Genomic DNA, 22351 nt, shown 5'->3' with positions numbered 1-22351 from the left:
AGGGAAGAAGTGACACGCTGAAAGGAATTTGCTGACAATGATTACCATACACTTTGGGGTTCTGGCTTCTGTAAAACTCACTCATTTTAATGCTTTTCTTATAGATAAGTCTGCCATTTAGTACAGCATTTGGTGCTGATACAGAGGGTTCCCAGTGGATTGTGGGTTACCTTTTAGAAAAAGTGATCAGTAACCTGGCAGTGTGGAGTTCAGAGCAGGACCTTGCAAATGATACTGTACAACTGCTAGTAACATTAGTGGAAAGGAGAGAGCGGTAAGTTGCTATACCTCTGGAAGTCAAAAAATTTCTTTTGCTTCCTTTAAACTTTTTTGGCCAAGGTAATCCAGATATAGGGCACTTCATGTCTCTGTAAGTCAAATTACTTTAACATACTGTAAATGGGAAAAAAAATGTCTGACAAAGTGAGGAGTGAGACCTATATTTGACAAAACAACCTAATTTTTATTATTGTTTAGAAGTGCACTCTCCTTCCCCTACCTTTGTGCCCCACTCTTAAACAATGAGAAAGGAAAACTCTCCTGGTCTCCACTCTTATTGCAAGGATTTTTCGTTGTTGTTTATTTTTGTTGAACACGTTCTTCCGGATTAAGAGTTCAGATACTGGCTAAGCCAGTATAAAATGTGTTTCTTAAACATTTTTTTTAAATCCAGGATTTGGTGGATTCAGACAAATTTAAAAGTTACCTTTAGTATTACAAACTGTGAAGCAGGAAATTCTTAAATGTTTTACTTTTGTGAATTGACACACTATTATATATGCAGTCATGAATTCAGTCTGCTGAGAGACTTCTGAAGTTCGAGGAGTTAAACGCTTGAGGAGTGGAATAAACTGCTTATTTTATCATCATGACATAATGAGACTAAGCTTTTAATCCATGCATTATGTCCATTAACTCTGTGTGTATGTGTGTAAAACTAAAGCACTTCCCTGCTTTTCTCCCGTATGGACTGAGCTATTTTCAAAGTATATACTTTAGGAAACTTAGAGGTGGGGCATTAAAAAGGTGAAAATCAAAAGGCAATTTAGCCTTAGAATAAAGGGATTAAAATAATAGTTTAAAAAAATCTTCTGACAACTGCTAGCAACCTGATGTGCTCTGTTCAACAATTTTGCGAAGTCTTTAATTAAACTGTTTTTCCCTCTTCTAGGGCAAATTTAGTTATTCAGTGTGAAAACTGGTGGAATTTAGCTAAACAATTTGCAAGGCGAAGCCCCCCTCTTCACTATTTGTCCAGTTCTGTGCAGAGAACACTAATGAAAGCTTTAGTTTTAGGAGGTTTTGCTCATATGGATACAGAAACAAAGCAACAATACTGGACAGAGGTAAGCTATCTTGATACTTCTATTACCTTCATTTAGCAAGTAGTACAAACAAGTTAGTTTAGGGAATTTTATGGTGACATGAAATCAACCCCTACACAATCTTTTGGGTTTGAACGTCTAATGTTGATAATTTTAAAAAATTATTCTCTCTTTGAAAGTCAGTAGTTGTACGGCACCCATAAGCTGCCAGAAATTATATCTAAAACACCACAACCTAAACTCAACCAACCAATAACTACCTGGAGGATTAGTGGAAGAGCCGGTGTAGCAGTATGCTTGACAGAGGCTAGTACAAAAGGTTAAGAATTTCCCTTGAAACTGTGTAATTTCTTTCTTTTATTTTAATTTGGTAGTGTTACAAATTATTTAATTATTCACTTAATGACAGTAAGTAAAAAGCTAATGTGGGACATAATGAAGAGCCTTGACCAGCTTTTTATGCCCTGGCTCCATTAAAATTAAGATATTTAATACCAGAAAGGCTGGTGCCAGAAAGTAGCTGAAATGTGATCAGGAAGCACCGCATGAGATTGTAAAGCATTGGACTTCTGAAAGAAAGTTGGTTTTATTAAAAAAGCTATGAAAATAGTGATTGAAGGTAATACTAGAATGCATTGGAAGTGATTGATTCTTGTACTGCCGTGCCAAAAGCAACCCAGGAGCTCACTATATCACTTAAACCTCACATCTTGTGTAGTAATGTGCTTATCTTAATGTGACTTTTCTAAAAAATTTTAAGGTTCTTCAGCCACTTCAGCAGCGATTCTTGAATGTGATAAACCAGGAAAACTTTCAACAGATCTGTCAGGAGGAAGAAGTGAAACAGGAAATCACGGCTACATTAGAAGCACTCTGTGGCATTGCTGAGGCTACCCAGATCGATAACGTAGCAATTCTCTTCAATTTCCTAATGGACTTCCTTAATAATTGCATTGGATTGATGGAAGTATACAAAAACACACCAGAGACTGTTAATCTCATAATAGAAGTCTTTGTTGAAGTTGCACATAAACAAATTTGCTATCTTGGAGAGGTAAATACAGCCAGACGGGGAAGAAGAGGAAGAGTGTGTGTGTGTGTGTGCGCATGTACATGTATATACAAGGATATCCCTTAAACAAAATAAGTGTAGTGATTTTTAGATTCTATAAAGGAAGAAGTGCTATATGGTCACATCTGTTAAAGGAGTTCCTTTGTTTAAAAACATACACTTGCAAAGATTAAAAGCAGGACATCTAGACTATTCTTACACCAATAAACTTAACCACAGTTCATCACTGATCTAGCTCTATGCATGGGTAGCAAAAGAGTGCAAACCACGTTAAGTACTTTTTGGAACCATTTCCAGCTTCTCTGAAGGGTAGGCTGGGTTTGCACAGTGTGTTGTGGCTGCAAATGTCGATAGCTGAGGCGAGTCCCCAGGGCATTTTCTTGGTAATCTAGTTGGTGTGGTTAGTGAAATGTGTCAGCCTATCTCAAGCCACTCTTGTCTTTTTTTGCTAAGACTGTTTTAATCAGTAGCACATCAATATCTGGTTGTAATTGTTCTTATTGTTTAAGGTGGCTGTGTCCTTGATGATTTTGTGTTCAGTTGTTACAGAAAGCGGTTATGTAACTGAAATTAAAATATTGAGGTATCATCAACCAAGTAACACCATATTAGAGCAAAGTGTGTCACTTTCAGCATACAGAAGTTTTCTTATTATCTAACATTGTCTTATAGGCCAAAGCCATGAACTTGTACGAGGCCTGCCTCACTCTGCTTCAGGTGTATTCCAAGAATAATCTAGGCCGACAACGGATAGATGTTACAGCAGAAGAAGACCAGTACCAGGATCTCCTTCTTATTATGGAGCTTCTCACTAATCTTCTATCAAAAGAATTCATAGATTTCAGTGATACAGGTATGAAGGAATTGGTAACTGCTGAACCATAACTTGTGCTCTAAACTGTAAAAACCATTGTGGGGCATGTGTTCAATCCAGGTAAAATGAAAACTGAAGTTTAGGCTTTGATTAGATCAGGAAATGGAAATTGCTATTTAATGTGCCAGTAGCAAAGGAAGGACTTTTCACAGTATTCTAGCATCTGAAATACTGCTCTCGTAAAATAAACAGGGTGTGTATGAAACATGTTGAAATATGAATGTTGGAAGTCTGAACATGTAGTAGCAGCAGTTTTATAACGAAAAACCCACAGCGAAGTCAGAATAGTAAATTTAACTGCAAGAGGGCAGGTGGATTATCTTCTTAGTACAAGATGCAACTTTTGTGAAATGCTGAGCTCATTTAAATTCCACCAGGTTTGAGGGTCTTCTGTGTTCCTCGTTCATAGAACATGCTTTAGGGTGTGTGGCTGTGGTAAAGGGTTCTGTTTTGTATCCCAGCCTGTTACTTTCTTCTGTATATTTGCCACTTCAAATTGCAGTAGTCCTGAATATGATCTGCCATTTCTAGCTTGGCTGTGCCACGTTGCTTTTGAATAAGTTGAAAGGCACTTGCATGATTCGTGTTTTGCCATGTCCTGTACAGTTGGCACAGAAACGCTCAGTAACAAACTGAATCTGCCTATGTTTTTGTTCATGGCTTTTCTGAGGTACCTCTTGAAAAAGAGAACCTTGTAGTCCAAAATTCAGTGCCTCGGTTTATTTTTTTGTCATTCATACACAACACTAATACAGAACCAGATTTAGATTTTGTCTTTTGAATGGACAACTCAATGCCACGTCACATATTCTGTTTGAGGTCAGGTATTGGAAGTTAGTTGCATGGAAAACCCTGTGAAATACTTCCGTGAAACTAAGGAATCTGAGCACAAATGTAATGCCCAGAGATCAAATGTATTGCAAGCTGTGTGGATACTGTTGCTGACTCAATGCAGGAATTATGAAAGTAAAGTTGTGAGTTGATGGGAAATGTAAGTCTTACTGGAACTGGAGAAAACTTGGCAACTTCTAAACTACAGAATTTTCTGCATTAACTCTCCTTTTTTTTTCTTCTCCTTGTATTTAAAAATATATAAAAATATATCTAAACAGATATATAAAATATTAAAATGCAGTATTAAAATGCAGTAATATTTTGTTTACTATCTGTTTATGTGTGCAGGCATGAAGCAGCTATCACTAGAAACAAATGCAATGTTCTGTAATGGAAGGGAGCCCTCAGAGTGTCTGAAGTGTTCTGGTTTAGCGTGCCATCTGGTACACGTGATCGTAAAATGCTTCATCCTAATGAATATAAATATAGAGTGATGTGGCAGCCTCCACTTACTAAGTTTCTATTTTAATGCAGTGCCTCATGTTTTGGGGGAAAGGGGAATAGCCCTATTTTTAAAAATGTCTTTATTGTAAAGAAATTGGACTCTTGCTTCAAAATGTTTAATCCTCCTTTTATACAAAACATTTTCTGTCTTTTCTACAGATGAAGTATTCAGAGGACATGAGCCTGGACAAGCTACAAATAGATCTGTATCAGCAGCAGATGTTGTCTTGTATGGGGTTAATCTAGTTCTACCTCTGATGTCCCAGGATCTGCTGAAAGTAAGTATATTTTTTGCACATAGTTGCTTGAATACAAAAGCTTTATAGTAATGAAATCCAAGAATTCATTCCTATATGCATTCCATAAGTTGAGTTTTCTAGGTTTTTTAAAATGCAAATAACTGTTCTGTAGTTCTTGATACTGTTTGAAAAGAAATATTATAAGCTAAGAAAGTATGTAATTGAAGGGCCTAAACAAAACTTTTTTCCTTCTAGAAGTGAGTCCATGCTGGTCAACAATTAGCCAAACCTGAAATGTGGCCTGTGGAATCCTTTTTATGATAGTGTCAGAAATGTGATAGGAAGCATAAGAAGTGATATTATTAAAAAAAAATCTAGGAGCAAGTAGTAACTATTTAACTATTTTCACAATACAGCTGCGTTTCGTATCATAGCAGCTTGTCAGCAGAACATGAAGCAATGGAAGGGCAGTGTTGCACTGAGTTGCACTGTTAGTGTTCTACTTCGAACTGGGAGAACACTTCCAAAGTGTATCTTGGTTGTCCTCTCTTAAAGTGCTTTGTCACCTGGTGTCACTCGCTGAGCATGAGCCCCACATCCATTTCAGATGAAACGGAGTCCAAGGCTGTACCCTAGGAGCCCTCTGTGCTCCAAGTGCTCATGAGGCCTTTACCCCACTGGACTAGACTTGCTCATGTCAGAAGCAGAACTCCTTGAGTTTGTATAGAACAGATACCAGACTCCCACCATCAACTGTTTGGCTTTAGCAATCTTTTGTTCTTATACCACAGTGTTTGCCAATAAAGTTGTAGCCATTCTAAAGACGCTGAAGTTGTCTACTAAAAATTGTCTTCTTCAGTGGAAAGCATCAGTCCTGTCTCTTTGTACAAATGGAAATTACGTCAGGACAGAGTTATGTGATTAATTCTAAAATTGCCATTTTTTTTCTTTTGACAGTTTCCATCCCTGTGTAATCAATATTACAAATTAATCACTTTCATCTGTGAGATATTCCCTGAGAAAATTCCACAACTTCCAGAGGACCTCTTTAAGAGCTTAATGTACTCACTGGAGTTAGGAATGTCATCGTATCCTTTATAGAGCTTGGGACTGTTTAAAAATCGGAGTTGCTTTTATAAGCATGTGTTAAAAGTCTGATGTTTTTTCTTCACTTTTTTCCCTTTTGTATCGATCTCTGTATCTATAGTGATATATCAGTAATGGACTCTTCCTCTCTGCTCTCTGGTGATGGAGAGTTTCACCGTAGTGTCTGAGATTCAAGTATTAGCTGAATTTCCTCTGACTCGTGTTGCTTGAACACAGCGTTTAAGTGGTTTAGTGTGTAAGTTTTTTCTGGCAGCCATTCCTGCCTCCTCCATTACTTCACTTGAGAGTGTGTAACTTCATAAGCCTTCAGCTGGTTTCCCCAAGCCATTCCTGAATTAGTTTCTCAGCTGGTAACACAAACCACCGCTGCTGTTCTACTGGGCCGGTTCCAGAGCATTTCCTGTCAGGGTGCCAATGGGCTCTCCCGCTCCGAGCGGGAGCACCGTTCTCACTAATCTGCGGCACGTGTCAGAAACAGATGAGCTTGACCATAAGGGACTCTTTCTGAAAATGTTATGTCAGAGAGGGTTATGTTACCTTCGAGCATGTAGTTAATAAAAGGAGGCGACGAAGTTGGAATTCTTTTTTTCCCTCCGCTTTGCTATTTTATTTTTAATTTAATTTTTATAAACAGATTTCTAATGAAATCTTGGAAAATGCAAGCATTTAAAATACTCTCTAGTGACACTACTGGGAAGTTTTACCACAATTTAATTGAAATCTGACTTTGATTCTTTAATGCCCGTTATCAGAATGAGTTCAGACGTTTGTCAGCTCTGCCTGGAGGCTGTAATACCATTAGCAGAACAGTGTGCAAAAGCACAAGAAACAGATTCAACCCTTTTTCTAGCAACAAGGCACTTTCTTAAGGTAAGGCATCAACGTTTTGTGTTACTTTGGGTTTTTGCATACAGGTAGCGTCAAGAGGCCAGCAATCATGTCTGACGGGGTTAATCAGGATCACACGTACCCATTCCCTAAAACCCTGCCAGTTTAGGAAGAAAGATAGCATGAAGGACTGGAGACATTGGAGTAGAGTACAAAGGAGAATGGAGGCATAGATGGAAGAAATTACTTGTTGCGTATTAACAAAAGAGCTGAGCCTCTCAGAATGTAATTTATATTTATCCATGCTCTGCACACAAGCTCTAGAATGAACCTGATTGACAATTTTAGCAGTTATGTTTACTGTAAAAGCTGTGAAATAGAATGCTTCCGGAGTTGTGTGAACCGGAGGCTGGGTAGAATACTGAAACAAGAGTCAGATAAAAGGTCATTGTTGGGAACTAGAAAGAAAATGCTGTCGTTTACTCAGTGTATCAAATGAATTATGCCTCTTTGTAATCCAGTATCATATTTAGTACTTCCCTTTTAGGACCATCCTCTCTGTCTCATCAAATTTTGGAGTGGCCTGGTACAAACCAGGTTCCTGCTAACTGGGAACAAAATACTTGGGGAACTTGTGTGCTTGTCTTCTGATTTTGTAAAGACTTTGGTTTTCCTTAAGACATCCTTTCCTAACAAACTGACATTGAAACTTCTGGGAATTGCTCATTAAAAGCATGTATCAGCCAAGCTGAGAGAATGAGAAACACCTTAAATAATTTTGTCTTGACATTTTTTCTAAGTTAACATAGCTTTCTGCCTTTTCTCTAAGTTTCCACTTTAAATTATAATAAAATTATTTTAAATCTGTTCCCTATTTAGCTTTCTGTAAGCTGTAAGAGTCTCCGAAATTTGAGGGGAAAAATCCCCTGTTTTATTCTGGAAGATCAAAGACTTTTTTTGTTATTTCTCTGGCATATCTGTAGCTTTTGGAGAAAAATACAAGAGATGACATTTCTCTCTGAAGAACACACATAAATCAACAACAGGTTTCAGTGCTTTGAGATGTGAATTCGTGCTGCTAAGCCAAGACTCTCCTTCTAAAAGAGCTTGGCTTTCCAAAACAAGCAACAAACTTGGATCTTTGTAAATAGATGTTCATTATTATTATTATCAGAAGTGAAGATGAGGTTCAGCAGCAAATGTTTGTAAAGTAGAAAGTTCAGTTTACACTTCTGTAACTACTTCTGTTTTGTGATTTCAGATGGTCTTTGATATGCTGGTACTTCAGAAGCACAACACAGAAATGACAACTCCAGCATGTGAAGCATTCTATACATTAGTGTGTTTGCATCAGGTATGGCATTTAGACACTTACACCCTGAAAAACAGTCATTTGTGAAAGGAGAGTGGTTAGTTACTGTGCATCTGGCAAATCACAGACTCGTTCAGGTTGGAAGGGACCCTCAGGAGGTCTGTAGTCCAGCCTCTTGCTCAAACTGAAGTCAACACTGAATTCAGATCAGGTTGCTCAGGACTTTTTCCAACTGTCTTGAAAAATTGCAAGATGGATATTCCAAAGCCTCTCTGAGCAGCCTGTTGAATGCTTTATTATCCTTATAATTCATGTGCTTTCAGCACCTGCCAGTCTTCAAATTCATCAATATCCTTCTTGTATTAAGGAATTCAAGACTGGACACAAGTATTCCACATCTAATCTAACAAGTGCTGTGTAAAGACATACAATAAATACAGCCCAGTATGCTGCCAGAGTTCACAGTCTTAGTCTGCTGCCCACCAGGACTTTCAGCTCCTTTATTCAGCAGAACTGCTGCTCCCCAGACTGACCAGGTGTCTCTGAATGTCAGTCCTGCCCCTGAATGCACTGGTTGCACTCCCCGGTTTGGTTTCATCCACAGATTTGAGGAAAGTGCATTTCCTCTCCTCCTGCAGTCACTGCCTGAAGTATTTAATGGGACAGGGGCCAGATGAGAGCTCTCAGTGCCACTTGTAACCAGCTTGCAGGTGGAATATGAGCCATTAACCATAATGCTTTAGAGCAGGGGTGTCAAACTCATTTTCCCTGGGGGCCACATCAGCCTTGCGGTTGCTTTCAAGGTGCTGAATGTAATTTTAGGACTGTATAAATGTAGGCTGGTGATACAGGTGTGTTTTCACCCATGTAGTATTTCACCCACCTAGACAGTAAAAAACAGCTTGTTTATAAGGATGCTGTGTAAGACTGCTAAAGAATTTCTAACATCAGGCATCACTGCTCTCCCCTCATTTCATCACAGAAGACAGTCAGGTTAGTAAAGCATGAGTTACCCTTGATAAATCCACAGTGGCTGTTCTCCATCCCTTTTTCTTTCAAGTGCCCAGAGAGTTTCCATGAGTACTTGCTTCATGATTTTATTAGCCATTCAAAGATGACAGAGGGCAGGCTTGTAATGACATGAACCAGGTTTCTGAACCCTTGGATGGATTCTGTCAAGTCTCATGAGCTTGTAGGCATCAAGATCTCTCGGGAGATCAAAAAATCATAGAATAGTTTGGGTTGGAAAGGACCTTCAAAGGTCATCTAGTTCAACCCCCCTGCAATAAGCAGAGACATCTTCAAACTAGATCAGGTTGCTCACAGCCCTGTCCAGCCTGGCCTTGAATGTTTTCAGGTAGATCCCTGTGTTGATCTTCTTTATTACTCATAGTTCCTCTCCTCCTTGAACTCAGTCTCTAGTCATAAAGATCTGGGAAAGCCTGTCAGTGAAAAACAAGGCAAAGAAACCACTGAGTATTTCAGCTGTATCTTTTGCCTGTTATCACTAAGTCACCTGCTCCATACAGCAGCAGGACCCACATTTTCCCTGCTTCTTCTTTTACTGTTAATGTACTGGTAGAAGCTGCTCTTGTTGTCCTTGATGTCCCTTGCCAAATTCAGCTTTAGCTGAACTGCCAGCTTAGCTGGGTCAGTGCCCTGATGTGTTCCTATTGTTTTCCTCAGTATCTGGACAGGCCATTCTTGTGCTTTGAAGAGGCTGTCCTTAAAGACCTGTCAGCTCTCCTAAGCTCGTTTTGTCTTCAGAGCTCTCTCCCACAGGATCCCCCCCCGAGTCTCCTGAATAAGCTGAAATCGGCTCTTGTGATGTCCAGGGTCTGTACTCAGCTGCCCTTTTTCCTCACTCTCCGGAGTATCCTGAACTCCACTATTTCACGATCACTGTAATCAAGGCTGCCATTAATTGCTACATCCCTGACAACCTCTTCCTAGTTGTGAGTAGCAGATACGAAGTCTCCCCTGTGTGGCCCATCTGGCATGTAAAGCAAATGTCAGGAAGATAATTTTGTAAAACTAATCTGGAGACTTCCTCAAGTTGCTTAAGATAACTTCAGTCCACTACTTACTCCATTTTGGTGATTTGTAACAACCTCCCACCACGATGCCGTCTTTGCCACCTCCCCTGATCATGACTCATAAGCCCTCAACTAGATTGTTGCCTTGTCCATAGAAAAGCATCCTTAATTTGAGGTGCCCTTTCACGTAAATGGCAATTCTCTGCCCTCTTCTTCCCTAAAGAGCTCTTAAGAGCTGTCCATTGGAGTGCTCCAGTCATGCCACCTGTCCCACCACATCTCGGTGCCTGCAGTGATGTTGGAGCTCTGATTCTTCGCAGGGAGCTCCAGCTCCTCCTGTTTCCAAAGCTGAATGCATTTCTGCACAGACATTTGAGGTTTCCATCTCTTTCATCCCTCCTTCATGAGCACTCTTAAGCCCATCATACTTACTTGTGTTCTTGCTCTTCTCTTGCTCTCTGTCTCCTCACTCATCTACAACCTGTTAACACCATCCCCCAACATGCCCTTCCTGCCAGTTTGGCGAGCATTTGGCAAAGATATTCCCAAGCCACTTCATCATATGGATCCTCTCTCTTGTTAGCATCACTCATCCCTCAAAGACTCATGATCACGTAAGACAAAAAGACTCTGTGACACCAGCCAGAGGTGGCAACTTCATGTTGTGTCTACGACCACCCAAGTCCTTCACCAGCAGAACTGAGGGGTCTGCCATTCTGGCTCCTCTGTCCCTCACCCTTGCTCCCAGAGCTCAGAAGCCACTCTGCACTTGCTCCAAGTGCGCCTTGACAGTGTCATTGGTGGCTGTGTGGCTGAACAAGTGGTGATAGACTGAGGGCTGAGGATGACCCTCAGCAATCTGTCTGTAATAACAGCCCAGATCCTGACCCCCGGTAGAGCTTTTAGGTCCCCATTCTCATCCATTGTTGCACAAGTGTCCATAGTCTCTGCAAAGTCATAGAATCATAGAATTGTTTAAGTTGGAAGAGACCCTCAGGATCATCAAGTCCAACCATAACCTAACTCTGTCACTAAGCCATGTCCCTAAGAACCTCATCTGAACACCTTTTAAACACCTCCAGGGATGATGACTCCATCACTTCCCTGGGCAGCCTGTTCCAATGCCTGACAACCCTTTCCGAGAATTTTTTCCTAATATCCAATCTAAACCTCTCCTGGCACAACTTGCGGCCATTTCCTCGTGTCCCATCATTTGCTACTTGTGAGAAGAGACCAACACCCTGCATGCTACAACCTCCTTTCAGGTAGCTGTAGACAGTGATAAGGTCTCCCCTCAGCCTCCTTTTCTCCAGGCTGAACAGCCCCAGTTCCCTCAGCTGCTCCTCATCACACTTGTGCTCCAGACCCCTCACCAGCTTCATTGCTCTTCTCTGAACTCTCTCCAGCACCTCAATGTCTCTCCTGTAGTGAAGGGCCCAAAACTGAACACAGGATTCAAGGTGCAGCCTCACCAGTGCTGAGTACAGGAGAACAGTGTGGTCCTGCTGGCCACACTATTCCTGATACAAGCCAGGATGCTGCTGGCATTTTTGGCCACCTGGGCACACTGCTGGCTCATGTTCATCCAGCTGTCAATCAGCAGCTCCAGATCCTTTTCCACCAGGCACTTTCCAGCCACTCTTCCCCGAGCCTGTAGCGCTGCCTGGGGTTGTTGTGACCCAAGTGCAGGACCCAGCACTTGGCCTTGTTGAGCCTCATACAATTAGCCTCAGCCCAGCGATCCAGCCGGTCCAGATCCCTCTGTATGGCCTTCCTACTCTCCAGCAGATCAACACTCCCAGTGGCACAATCACTTCTCTAGTGCTGCTGGCCACATTATTCCTGATACAAGCCAGGATGCTGTTGGCCTTTTTGGCCACCCAAGGAGCTGTGCTGCTGTGTACCATTTAGCTGGGTGTTCCCCATAGTGACTGAGCCTGTTACAGTCAGTTTGCTGCTTTTCTCAAAACTCTCAATGATCCTTTTGGTGTCATGTTTGACATGTTTCCTTCTCTTCTGTTTCTGTCTAAGTAAGCAGGAGAGTAAGTGGGAAACCCTTAGAAAGGAATCTAAGCTCTCTGTCCCAGGGAGAAGCTGTGGGAGGAGACAGTTGGCACAGCATGCTGAACATGGGGCAGGTGTGGAGAAAGAGAAGTGTGGTTTGCAGGAGTAAACCTATGCTAAGGAAGAGCCAGATAACACTTTGAAGGGTGTGCCTTACACTTTTCTTCTTGCTCTTCCCTGCAGAGCACTGACGTAGCTCTAAGCACTTCTGTAGCCTTACTAAAAACCTGATCTGATGGACAGGCTTAATCTGGTTTAGAGGTAAAGGCTGCAGGGCCACAGTCATGTCTGGTACCCTGTCAGTGAAACTGGGTGACAGATGAAGTACTGACAGTTCTCTGTCACAGCCCTGATTCTGGATTTTGTCCTGATGAGAGAAGTTGTATATATTGTATTTTTTTTAATTTATTAAGTTAGTAATATTCTTGTTTACTTAACAGGCTGAATATTCAGAGCTAGTGGAAACATTGCTATCAACTCAACAAGACCCAGTAATTTACCAGCGGTTAGCAGACGCCTTCAACAAGCTTACTGCAAGCAGCACTCCTCCTACACTGGACCGTAAGCAGAAGATGGCCTTCTTAAAGAGTTTAGAAGAATTTATGGCAAATGTTGGTGGACTTCTCTGTGTAAAATAAGCAACAAAACTCTATGCCTAATTTAGACCCTTTCTGCAAAATGCACTGAGAAATGCTGAATGCTGACTAAATCTTGTACCTGTCTCTGGGTTCTTTGCAGCCATCTCAGATTCTAGAGAGCCTGGAAGTTCGAACATAACACAACGGAATAGGAGAGGTCAACTTTGAATCAGCTTCTGCTATTACATGTTAGCTGCAATCTGTCATACTTGTATGTGGGAGAGAATGAACAGAAAATTTGAATTTAATTTTTTTCCATATATGTGCAAACAGATATGGGCACAATGAAAAATAGTTTTAGTGCCTTCCCCCCGCACTGATTTAAGATATGAGTGGCCAGATAAGCATACAGATTTCTACCCAAAATCATGTTAGAGCGTGATGCAGATACATACAAAGCTCTAAACAGTTTAGCTGATTTTAAGCTTTATTTTTCCTCTCTTAAAGTTTGAGTTTGTGTTCCAATGGGGAAGAAAAACCAAATGGTATTTTAACTTGTGTTTAGTTCTGGTTTTCTACATCAACCTGGCATTGCAGATTCAATGCAATGCAGGTTTTTACTTTATGTTCTGCTGCCTAAAGTTCAGAAGAAAAAAGGTGTATATTTTTGTTTACCTAAAATGAACTTTAGGAACTGTAGCCATTTCGTTGCCTTAATTTAAAAGGAAAAAAAAAAGCTCATATACTTTTAGGTAAGAAATTTAAGGCAAGATTTGACTCTGCAGAGTTGGTTTAGGATGTTGGCATTAAGCTGCTGTGTACCTGTTGCAGCCCTTCATGTTGATGTGTCATTTTGGAATGAGTGTCTAATGCAAGGTTCATGTGTAGTTTTACTTTCAGTATCTGCTTTGATTCATACCTGGATTGCATGCAACTGCAATGTGTTTCTACACTGAACTGTTTGCTTAAGCAATAACAACTCAAAAGGTGTAAATTACTGGCAAACTTTTAAAAGTTGGGGCATTAGCTAAAACAATTATGCTAGAACAGGGGCGTCAAACCCTTTTACTTTTCTGACTCCAGTGAGAAAGGTAATTGGGATGTGCAGTGCTGTGGAGAAATTTGGGTTTGCTGAATCGAGCTCCACTTCTGCAGAGCCCTCCCAGCTGCTCCGCTCTTGCTCAGTTTTTTATATCAGCACTTTAGCTATTAGGACAGCAGAATATAGTGCCCTGAGTATAGTGGACGAACAAGGGAGAGCAGCACACGAGTACAAAAGCAAGACTTGCTTTGTCTTTAGTCGTGAGCCAGAGAAAACTGAAGCGAACACAAATGCTGCATGTCTAGTAAAATTGATTTTTGTGGAAATACATGGAGGCAGAAGTAAGCCCTTTTGTTTAAGGCCTCTGCTAGATTATGCTGTTGAATATTTCCCATGTGTTTTGAAAATCTATATAAAATCTACAGTATACACCATTACATGGCTACGTATAGCATCATGTTTGCAACTCTGTGCCGTTCTTCAGCTATTCATCTCAAAATGAGTCACTATAGGCAGAATTTTACACAATTGTGTAACACTGTGCTATAAGTGACCTAAATCTTTTTTATTTTTTTTGTTAAATCCATACCTGTCTCAAGCATGGATCCACAAGGCCAAAAATGCTATCTCTTCATTATACTTTTCTCTTTTAATTTATGTGGAAACTGGGCTAGGACAGATTTAAATGTTAAAAAGTGACCGTGAAACATGTTAGATAATGTACCTTCCCAGCTAGTATTTTGTTTCTAAGATAATTTGCATAGTATTTTAGAACAGGGGTATTGCTCTCAGTTTTTTTCTTGGAACTGCAACACTTTTCTTTCAAAGATTTCTTTGCTGTGCACTTGCACAGAGATAATGATCCTGATCTCTCTGTTTTTAAACTATTCTGATGGCTGATTTTTTTTAAAAAATTGCCTGGGTTTTGCTATGCTTTTGAAACTGCTGCTGGAGTCTCTGAGTTTGTACATTGGATAGGGCAGCAGTTCTGAAACCTCATTTCTTCAGATGAAGGGCATTAAAGCCTGGGAACATAAGCAGCAGTCGGAGCTGCCAGTTTGTCATTATGCGCTCGATGTCAAAAATCTAGGCCAAAGTCTTGAAAGCAATCATAGCAAATACCTTAAGTTTTTTTGGATCTGTCTGAATAACTGATATTCTCAGTCATAATTTCTTTTATAACTAGCTCTGTCACTATCTTTTTTTTTAATCTTAAAGCTGGCTCACTATTTAAAAATATTTATTAACTTTAAAATTTTGAAATCCTCTTGCATGTTGTGATTGATGAGTGGGAGCACAAACTGAGTTAGTACTCAGGACAAAGTAATGTGTGTACCCGTTACTTTTAGAATCGGGCCCATTGTGTTGTAACAAGCAGAGATACACAGCATCTTTGGCTCTTAAGACTTGCTGAAGTATGGACACTTACTTTCAAAGACTAGTTTTGAAAGTTGCTTAAAACTTTGCCCTTCATTTAAAATTAATAGTATTTGTTAAAGGGAAACTGTCCTACTAAGGGGTTTTTTTGTAATTTTCCTGCTTGATGTTATTCTAGACAACATTCTTCCCTTCTTGTTTCTTATTTTTTTTCCCATTCTCATATATTGAACAAGCTTTTTTCCATGCCATTTTCTCTCTTTTAGAGCAAATGCTAAGATGTCTCTGCTTAGTGACATCCATGAAATTGTTGCAAAAGGTTCTGGCAATAAGTCTTATTAATTCATACTCCTGCTGGCTAGGTGGCTGCTTCTACCTAAACTATTTGGTTTCTATATCCCTTTAAAAAAAAATCCTTCAGTGATCTTCTACACATCCAGTTGCTGTAAATCTAGATGCAAAAGCTTATTCAATCCGTAGGAAAGAATCACAGACCATTTTTAGTGAACATTGAGAGTTGACTCCTCATAAGTGTCCTGAAATGTTCATGACATCACTGCATTGATTTTTCCATTCACTGTGCAAAGTGAATAATGGCTCTAAAAAAGCACCTGTTTATTGACAGGGAAAAAAAGGCAACTCGACTGAATTATAAATGCTGCATGATATAATTGTCACAAATATATTTCTCTAGACTTTTTTTGCTAAAGCAGATTATTGCTTCAGTGTTTTCTTTCTGAGACTAGAAATCAAGTAGCAGCTTTCCCATTTTGCCAGCTCCTTCCCCATTGTAGCAGCTGGCTCTAATGCTGGCATAATTTTCTGTTGTTCAGCCTATAATTTTTGATGGCGGTCATGAAAATTCAAGACCTTCTTGGAAGCACAGATACACATGGACAGGGAGAAGTTGCCTACTTCCACTTTCACATGCATTTCTGCCTTAATTATCTTCACTGAATTACTGTCAGAATCTGCTACTTATTGCCCAGAGGTTTGTGTTTCACTGTTTAGTGATAAAGGGCTCACCATTTTCCTCAGGAACGAGAAACTTGTTTTCTCAGCGTGTCCAAATCCTACGAGTTGAAAGAGAGGGGTTGCAATCAGTCATCTCTTTGATAGTGCATAGCACTCGTTGAAGCCCCAGTGTTTACTTGGGTAAATCCCTTTATATGTAAGCCATGTAGTTCTAGAAAATAAGCTTGCTTAGAGCAGTCAGTTGTCCATTTGAAGTCTAATTCTTTAAAAAGGTAAAGCAAATTCTAATCTGTGATCTGTAAAACTATTCAAAAATATAAATTGCAGCATTTCTCTTGTAAAACACTTCAAGTAATTTCAGTTTGGGTTAAATAGTTACATAAGAATGGGTGTTTTTTTATGGAAGTAGCTTGATGAATATAAGCGCAGGAGTAGGAGCCAGGCTCTAATTTTTGTATCAGTTTTTCCACTGGATCCTCTGTGGCCATTGGCAAGATGCTAGAACTGTGTTGTTAAAATAGCAGTTATACCTACCTACCTCACAGGGATGTTGTGAGGATTAGCTTATGCCTATAAAATGCATTGAAGATCTGAGATGCTATGTAAATACTAAATTTTAGTTTTGTGAGGTGTAAGTTTTACCGTAATGAAAACAGAAGATTTTCGTAATTATAAAGCCCAGTAGAGGCAGCAGTGGTACAGTATTCCCCAAGACTGGTCTACTGCAGTACAGTAATCCTTGGTGTAAATTGTAGTTATTTCAATTACAGCCAATTGAAATGGTGGCTTCTTAAACAAGATCCCCCACCAGTGTGCCTCAGTTCTGGTCTAAATGGTGAGAGGACAGTTGCTAGTTATTCAGGCTTTGTTGCCTCTACTTGTGACAAGTGCCACTTATGGTGGTAGGGGGTTTGGTTTGGGGTTTTTTACACTTTTCTGCAAGGATTAAACACCACTTATTTCTCCCATATCTGCTCTAGTCACTCAGTATAACCAAAGCCTAAGGATATCAATAAAGAGCCACCTCACCCCCCCGGTAAATTTGCTTTTAATATGAGCAGATTGTGCCCTCTTTGCAGTAAATGAGATTAATGCTTTCCAGCACTGATCATGAAGCAAATCATGAAGTGTGATTTGCTCTAGAGCCTTAAGCTCTCGGCTGTCTTAAAAAACCCTTTTTACAACATGAGATTTCTTGGGGCCCTAGCAACTGAGAAATAAGATATCCCTGGCTTTCCCTCCTCAGTAAATTGGAGTAGATTCTGTTTTTCTATTTCTGCCTTTTCCCTATCCTGCTTTTCCTGTCTTTTTAAGCCATTCTTGTAAAAGATTTGGAAGACCCTTCCAACCTCAAGGGAAAGATACTACCCGTGTAATTTTTTTCCAATCTATTGCAGCTTGATACTTGAAATGGATAAAAACCTTTCTAATAGCATTCCCCAGCACATTTCAGGCTCCCATTGAACCATTCTAGAGTTTATAATTAGGAAAAAAAGGTTATCCTCTTTTATGTGTTCCCTTTGTGCAAAATAAGGAACCTCCATGCAGTGAACATGCAGCTTTAAGGCAATAAATGCTAATACTGCTGTTGGTCAAGTGTGTAAATATTTTAAATGTATAATTCAGTACCATGTTGAGTTTATATATTAAAAATGCAGGGATTGAAGTGCTAGTTGATTTCAAGTATTGTTTTATCTGTACAGTTGAAGAAATGAAGTTGCATAGAACTATTTCACAATTTGTTGCAATAAGACTTGGGAAATGGTTGTGTGATCAAGCCTTATCACAACTGAATTTTCAATTTTGAAATGAACACTTTCTGTATTTTTAAGATCCATAAGCAGGAGGAGGATAAAATTGTTTTCCACTAAAGACTTATTTTGTTTTGGCCATGTGTGATTTGTGTGCATTCTTGTTTAATATTTTTCTAAAATCTCGCCTGTGTTGAAGCCCTGAAATAGCATTTGTTATACCTCCTTACGGTAGAAGCAAAAATAGGAATGTCACAAAACCTCAGGCTACACGTTGTGCTCTTTGGCTACAGTGAATGTGCAGTCATTCAGTTAAAGTTGATTGGGTAACTTTAATTTATATCAGCACTTAAGGCATGAGTTTGGCCATCAACAGGAAAAAAAATTATTAGGTTGGGACCAGAGTATCTTCCACTGGACTAGAATTACCAGAAGTGACATTTTAGGTTGCTATTATTGGAAGGAATACTAATTTCTGGGCCTTGAAATTTTTTTGTAGACTTAATCTAAACAGCTTCTGATGCTATCTGGCATGGAAATGTTCTCCAGGCTTGTAATCTATTCCCACGTAAGCGATATCCAACAGCATGTCACTTCATGTATATCAGAAAAGTTCCGTTAAAGGCAGCAGTTTCTAATATGCTATAATACAATTACATTTGGATAAACGACAGCTATTTTCTATTGCTCCCCTCTTATTTTCATGCACTCACATCTTTGGGAAAATAAAAAAGGAATAAAAAAAAGCTTCACAAATCATCAAAGTTAAAACTACGCAACAACTATGGTGGTCACAACTTGCTATACATCTTGGCTGTATGTATCACTAGAATTTTACTGGTTTCAGAAGTAAAATTATTGCAATTATATATTTATATTGGCCTGGTTTAGTTCAGTGAGTGTTTTGGTGAACGACAGAAACATTTAAGGTATTTTTCAGCACATCCCTGAAAGCAGCTGGCAAGATTAACAGCAACAGCGTATCCAAGAGCCTTTCATACAGAAAATTGAACTATTCTGCTTTACCTTAAGTATGAGGTCTGGAATAAACTTGAATGATTTGGCGAAAAAGCCGTTATTCACACTTGTTTGTGTAAGTGTATGCAGAACCCATGGATCTTTGCTTTTATGAAACTTATTCTTGCTTCAGTCCCGAGTGGTGGAGTTGGTGGTGGTTTTTTTTCTTCGTTGATTTGCCATGTAGTACAAGCAGAAAAGTAGGAAAGCCCAACCTTCCCAAGTGGAATTTGTCTGGCATGTCAGCCACGGAGGAGGTCATACATGAACTGGAAGAGGCGAGGAGGAGGAGAAGAAAGTAAGAAGTTTGCAACCTTATGTGCAGAAAAAAAAAAGAAATTGAGCTAATGCACATGAAGAAATCCATAACACAGGTGTTATCCCATAACTTGGTAAACTGTGTCATTCTGACAAGGATTAGTACAAGCCTGCCATTTCATCAATACATTTTTTGGGGAAAAGATAAAGTGCTATTTGGGAATTGCATGTTGGTGTGAGTTTTGTTATTTAAATAATAAGATCTTCTTTATTTTGGGAAACATTCCAAACAAATTTACGTCTCTGAAGAGAATACTGAAGTTACCCACTGTGACTGACACATAATTCATTACTAATTTTTCTCCCGTCTATATTTCAATCTCATGGAACAACTATTTTCACCTTAACATCTATGAGATGTTATCAGATTTGATTTTTCTGACACTGTGTTGCCTTTGCAAGTGAGAGTACAGCAGAGCTTTGGGTGTGATTTCTTCTCTTCTCCTTCCCACTGTGTCTGGCTACTGTTCCTGGCTGCGAAGGCGTGTATGTTTGATTTGCTTTAACTTATTGTTTTCAGTGATGCAGTTTGGGTTTGTGGTATATTCAAACCACTTCCAGTCTCTGGTGTTTACTGAATGGAAGTCATCACTAGACTTCGACACGAGTATTGATTTGAAAGCCTCATTTGTAACTTGGTTTAATAAGTTTTCACGACATTTGCTCTAATTTGAGAACTGAACTGATGCTTCTAATGGTCTTTTGTTCATTCAAATGATTGTTGTAACTCAGAAAAAAAAACCAAAACCAAACCGCACCACCACAGGTGGAGTCTTTAGGAAGATCCCTGATGTCCTCACACAGATCAACACTGCTATGGGGAAGGCTTAACGTTCTTCTGCCACTTTAAGGAGAGACTGTTCTTCTGAAGTACTTTTTGCCTGCTTTTAGGCTGTTATGCACTTTCATGATTTCTTAACAAGCTACTGATAAAAATGTACTGTAACGTGGATTTTGATAAGCGCACATGTATTTAAACAATTCACTCAGCCTCAGGAAAGCTGGAAAAATCAGATACCTGTTTTGTATCTTGGTTAAAATGCTTGTTACCTACATCCCTTAAGATGGCCAGATAATGTCTAGATCCTGTAACTATTTAAGACACGAGTAGTCTGTAAAAAGACAGTGCCATTTTACTCTAGGGACTGAGAAAATGGTGTCTATCTCTTACTTTTCTTAGCAGTATATATAGTCTGAATTGGAGTTCCAAAAGTAAAAAACAATTATAAACCCTATTTACTGTTCAGGAAAACAAACAAACAAACAAAAAACCACAAACAAACAAACAAAAAAACACACCAAAAAAAACCAAACGTGTTTGCTTTCTTTCACTAGCTTATTTCTATTTTCTTCTTCCTCCTTAAAAAGAGTGTGTGAAATAAGTGCAGAGGTGTGTGTAAGAAAAACTGTAAAATCTGCTGCTGTACATAACATTTGCTACTTGACTGCGTTTTCTGTTTCACTTTAATTTTACTGGTTTTGCCAAATATATTTTATATATTTTCCTTCCTGCTTCCTGTGATGGCAGAGTGATTACGTCTTTGGGGGGAAAAGGCAAAAAAAACTGTGAGAAGGCTCTGGCCAGAAAACTCCCTGAAGTTTGCATGTTAGCATGGATATCTGGGCATTTTTTGAGAAAACAGAGGCAATATGGCAAAGGAAAATCAATGGGGATATTAAAATGTATGAAGGTATAGGTACTGGTAATTCTGGTTTAGGGGGTTTTTTGTTATTGTTGTTTTGTTGTTGTTTCAGTTTTTTAATTACTTCTAAAATAAAAAACTTTTAAAACAGCAATACCACTAGATGGTATTGACTAATAGTCACTTAAGAAAAGCATTTTTCAATCTAATCTGTAGCCCTTGTTGTGGTCCCTGAATCACTTCCAAGGGATCCACAAAGCCTGGCCAAATACAAAGTTGTTGTGATCATGTATCACCATAATGCTTCTAAGAAGATTTGCATCTCCAACAGAGAGCTGGGAGTCCATAAGCTGTTTGAGGTTGAAAACTTCCTACTGTACTTGAATGCAGAGAGACTGCAAGCTTGTAAAAGGCTGATGCTCTGTCCTGCTGTGTGACCCAAGGTCTCAGGAAGCTGTGGTGTGCCTGGCTCATGGGGCTCTAACACATTTAACCTGCATCTGTAGGAGAACAGCTCGGTATCGAAAGAAAAAGTACAGTAAAGCCTTTCTTAGAAGGATGAGATGTTGCAGGTTGCTCTGCAAGTAGGGTATTTCCACTTCTGTTGTTTTCTGTCTTCAGAAGAAGGATTATGTTGACTTTAACTAGAAGCAATCCTGTATGGTTGTAAAGCATCGTGTGCTTGGCTGCTTTCCAAATGAAAGGTGCAGTTGGTTTGCCAGCCCTAACAATGTTGAGGTTTTGTGGGGAAAGAAAGATGTTAAGAAATTTTTTACACTTAGTGGCAACAGCAGAGATTCTACAATTGGGATTTAACAATCTATTTTCATCTTAGTTAAGGTTCTATTTTTCATATGGCAATGGTTTGTGCTTCAGCAAGAGGACTCAAATAGGCTTTTCATTACAATAGCCTTATGAGTAACAGGATGCTATTAGTTACCAGGATAGAACTGTGTTTTTAAAAACTCAGTTTCATGTTCTGTTCCTGATCTGGTCCAACACAGAGTACTAGTAAATGTGTTAGCAAAGTAGCAGTGGTCTATATCATCGGGTTCAAGTTTCAGAGATGTCGGTGTCACTGCTGTGTGACATGGGTCTGTTGGTGAAAAGAATAGGAGATAGCTTAACTAGAAGCACCTTTCTAAAAACAAAACAAACCCAAAACAAAACACCTAAGTATTAAGACACTTCTTGCAGGGAACACTTTAAAGGTGTTCCCATATTTGTGGTTTATTTGTCCTCACATCCTAAAGAAGTTGTATTGCAAGATGTAACCTGTTTTCCTTCCTGCAGGGTCACCCCAGCTCCTCCTGAGCTCTCCTTCTAGAACCATCCTGTAATGCGGATTCAAGCAAAGTCTTGAGCTGTGTGTTTGCTGCCAAGCAGGATCTGATATCAAAACCTAGATAATATCACCCTGCCCATCCCCCCAAGCCTATGCACAGCCATGTGCCA

The 22351-nt window shown here is 39.5% G+C and overlaps 1 protein-coding gene across 2 annotated transcripts in view; it reads left to right on the top strand.

Moving 5' to 3' along the window:
- The window catches only part of XPO4 (exportin 4), an 82085-nt gene extending 64028 nt beyond the window's left edge, over positions 1 to 18057 (top strand). For both annotated transcript variants that reach the window (XM_065049693.1, XM_065049703.1), the window contains 9 exons: positions 105 to 274; positions 1172 to 1346; positions 2086 to 2379; positions 3070 to 3250; positions 4769 to 4887; positions 5806 to 5936; positions 6708 to 6825; positions 8045 to 8137; positions 12636 to 18057. In XM_065049693.1, coding sequence (XP_064905765.1) covers positions 105 to 274; positions 1172 to 1346; positions 2086 to 2379; positions 3070 to 3250; positions 4769 to 4887; positions 5806 to 5936; positions 6708 to 6825; positions 8045 to 8137; positions 12636 to 12833 — 1479 coding nt within the window. In that variant the 3' untranslated portion in view covers positions 12834 to 18057. The remainder of the gene's footprint in view (positions 1 to 104; positions 275 to 1171; positions 1347 to 2085; positions 2380 to 3069; positions 3251 to 4768; positions 4888 to 5805; positions 5937 to 6707; positions 6826 to 8044; positions 8138 to 12635) is intronic.
- Positions 18058 to 22351: the final 4294 nt, after the last annotated feature.

This window comes from Columba livia, chromosome 1 (genome assembly GCF_036013475.1).
Source record: "Columba livia isolate bColLiv1 breed racing homer chromosome 1, bColLiv1.pat.W.v2, whole genome shotgun sequence".
Classification (NCBI taxonomy): domain Eukaryota; kingdom Metazoa; phylum Chordata; class Aves; order Columbiformes; family Columbidae; genus Columba; species Columba livia.
The sequence above is the reverse complement of the archived record's forward strand: the minus strand, read 5'-3'. Positions and strand labels throughout refer to the sequence as shown.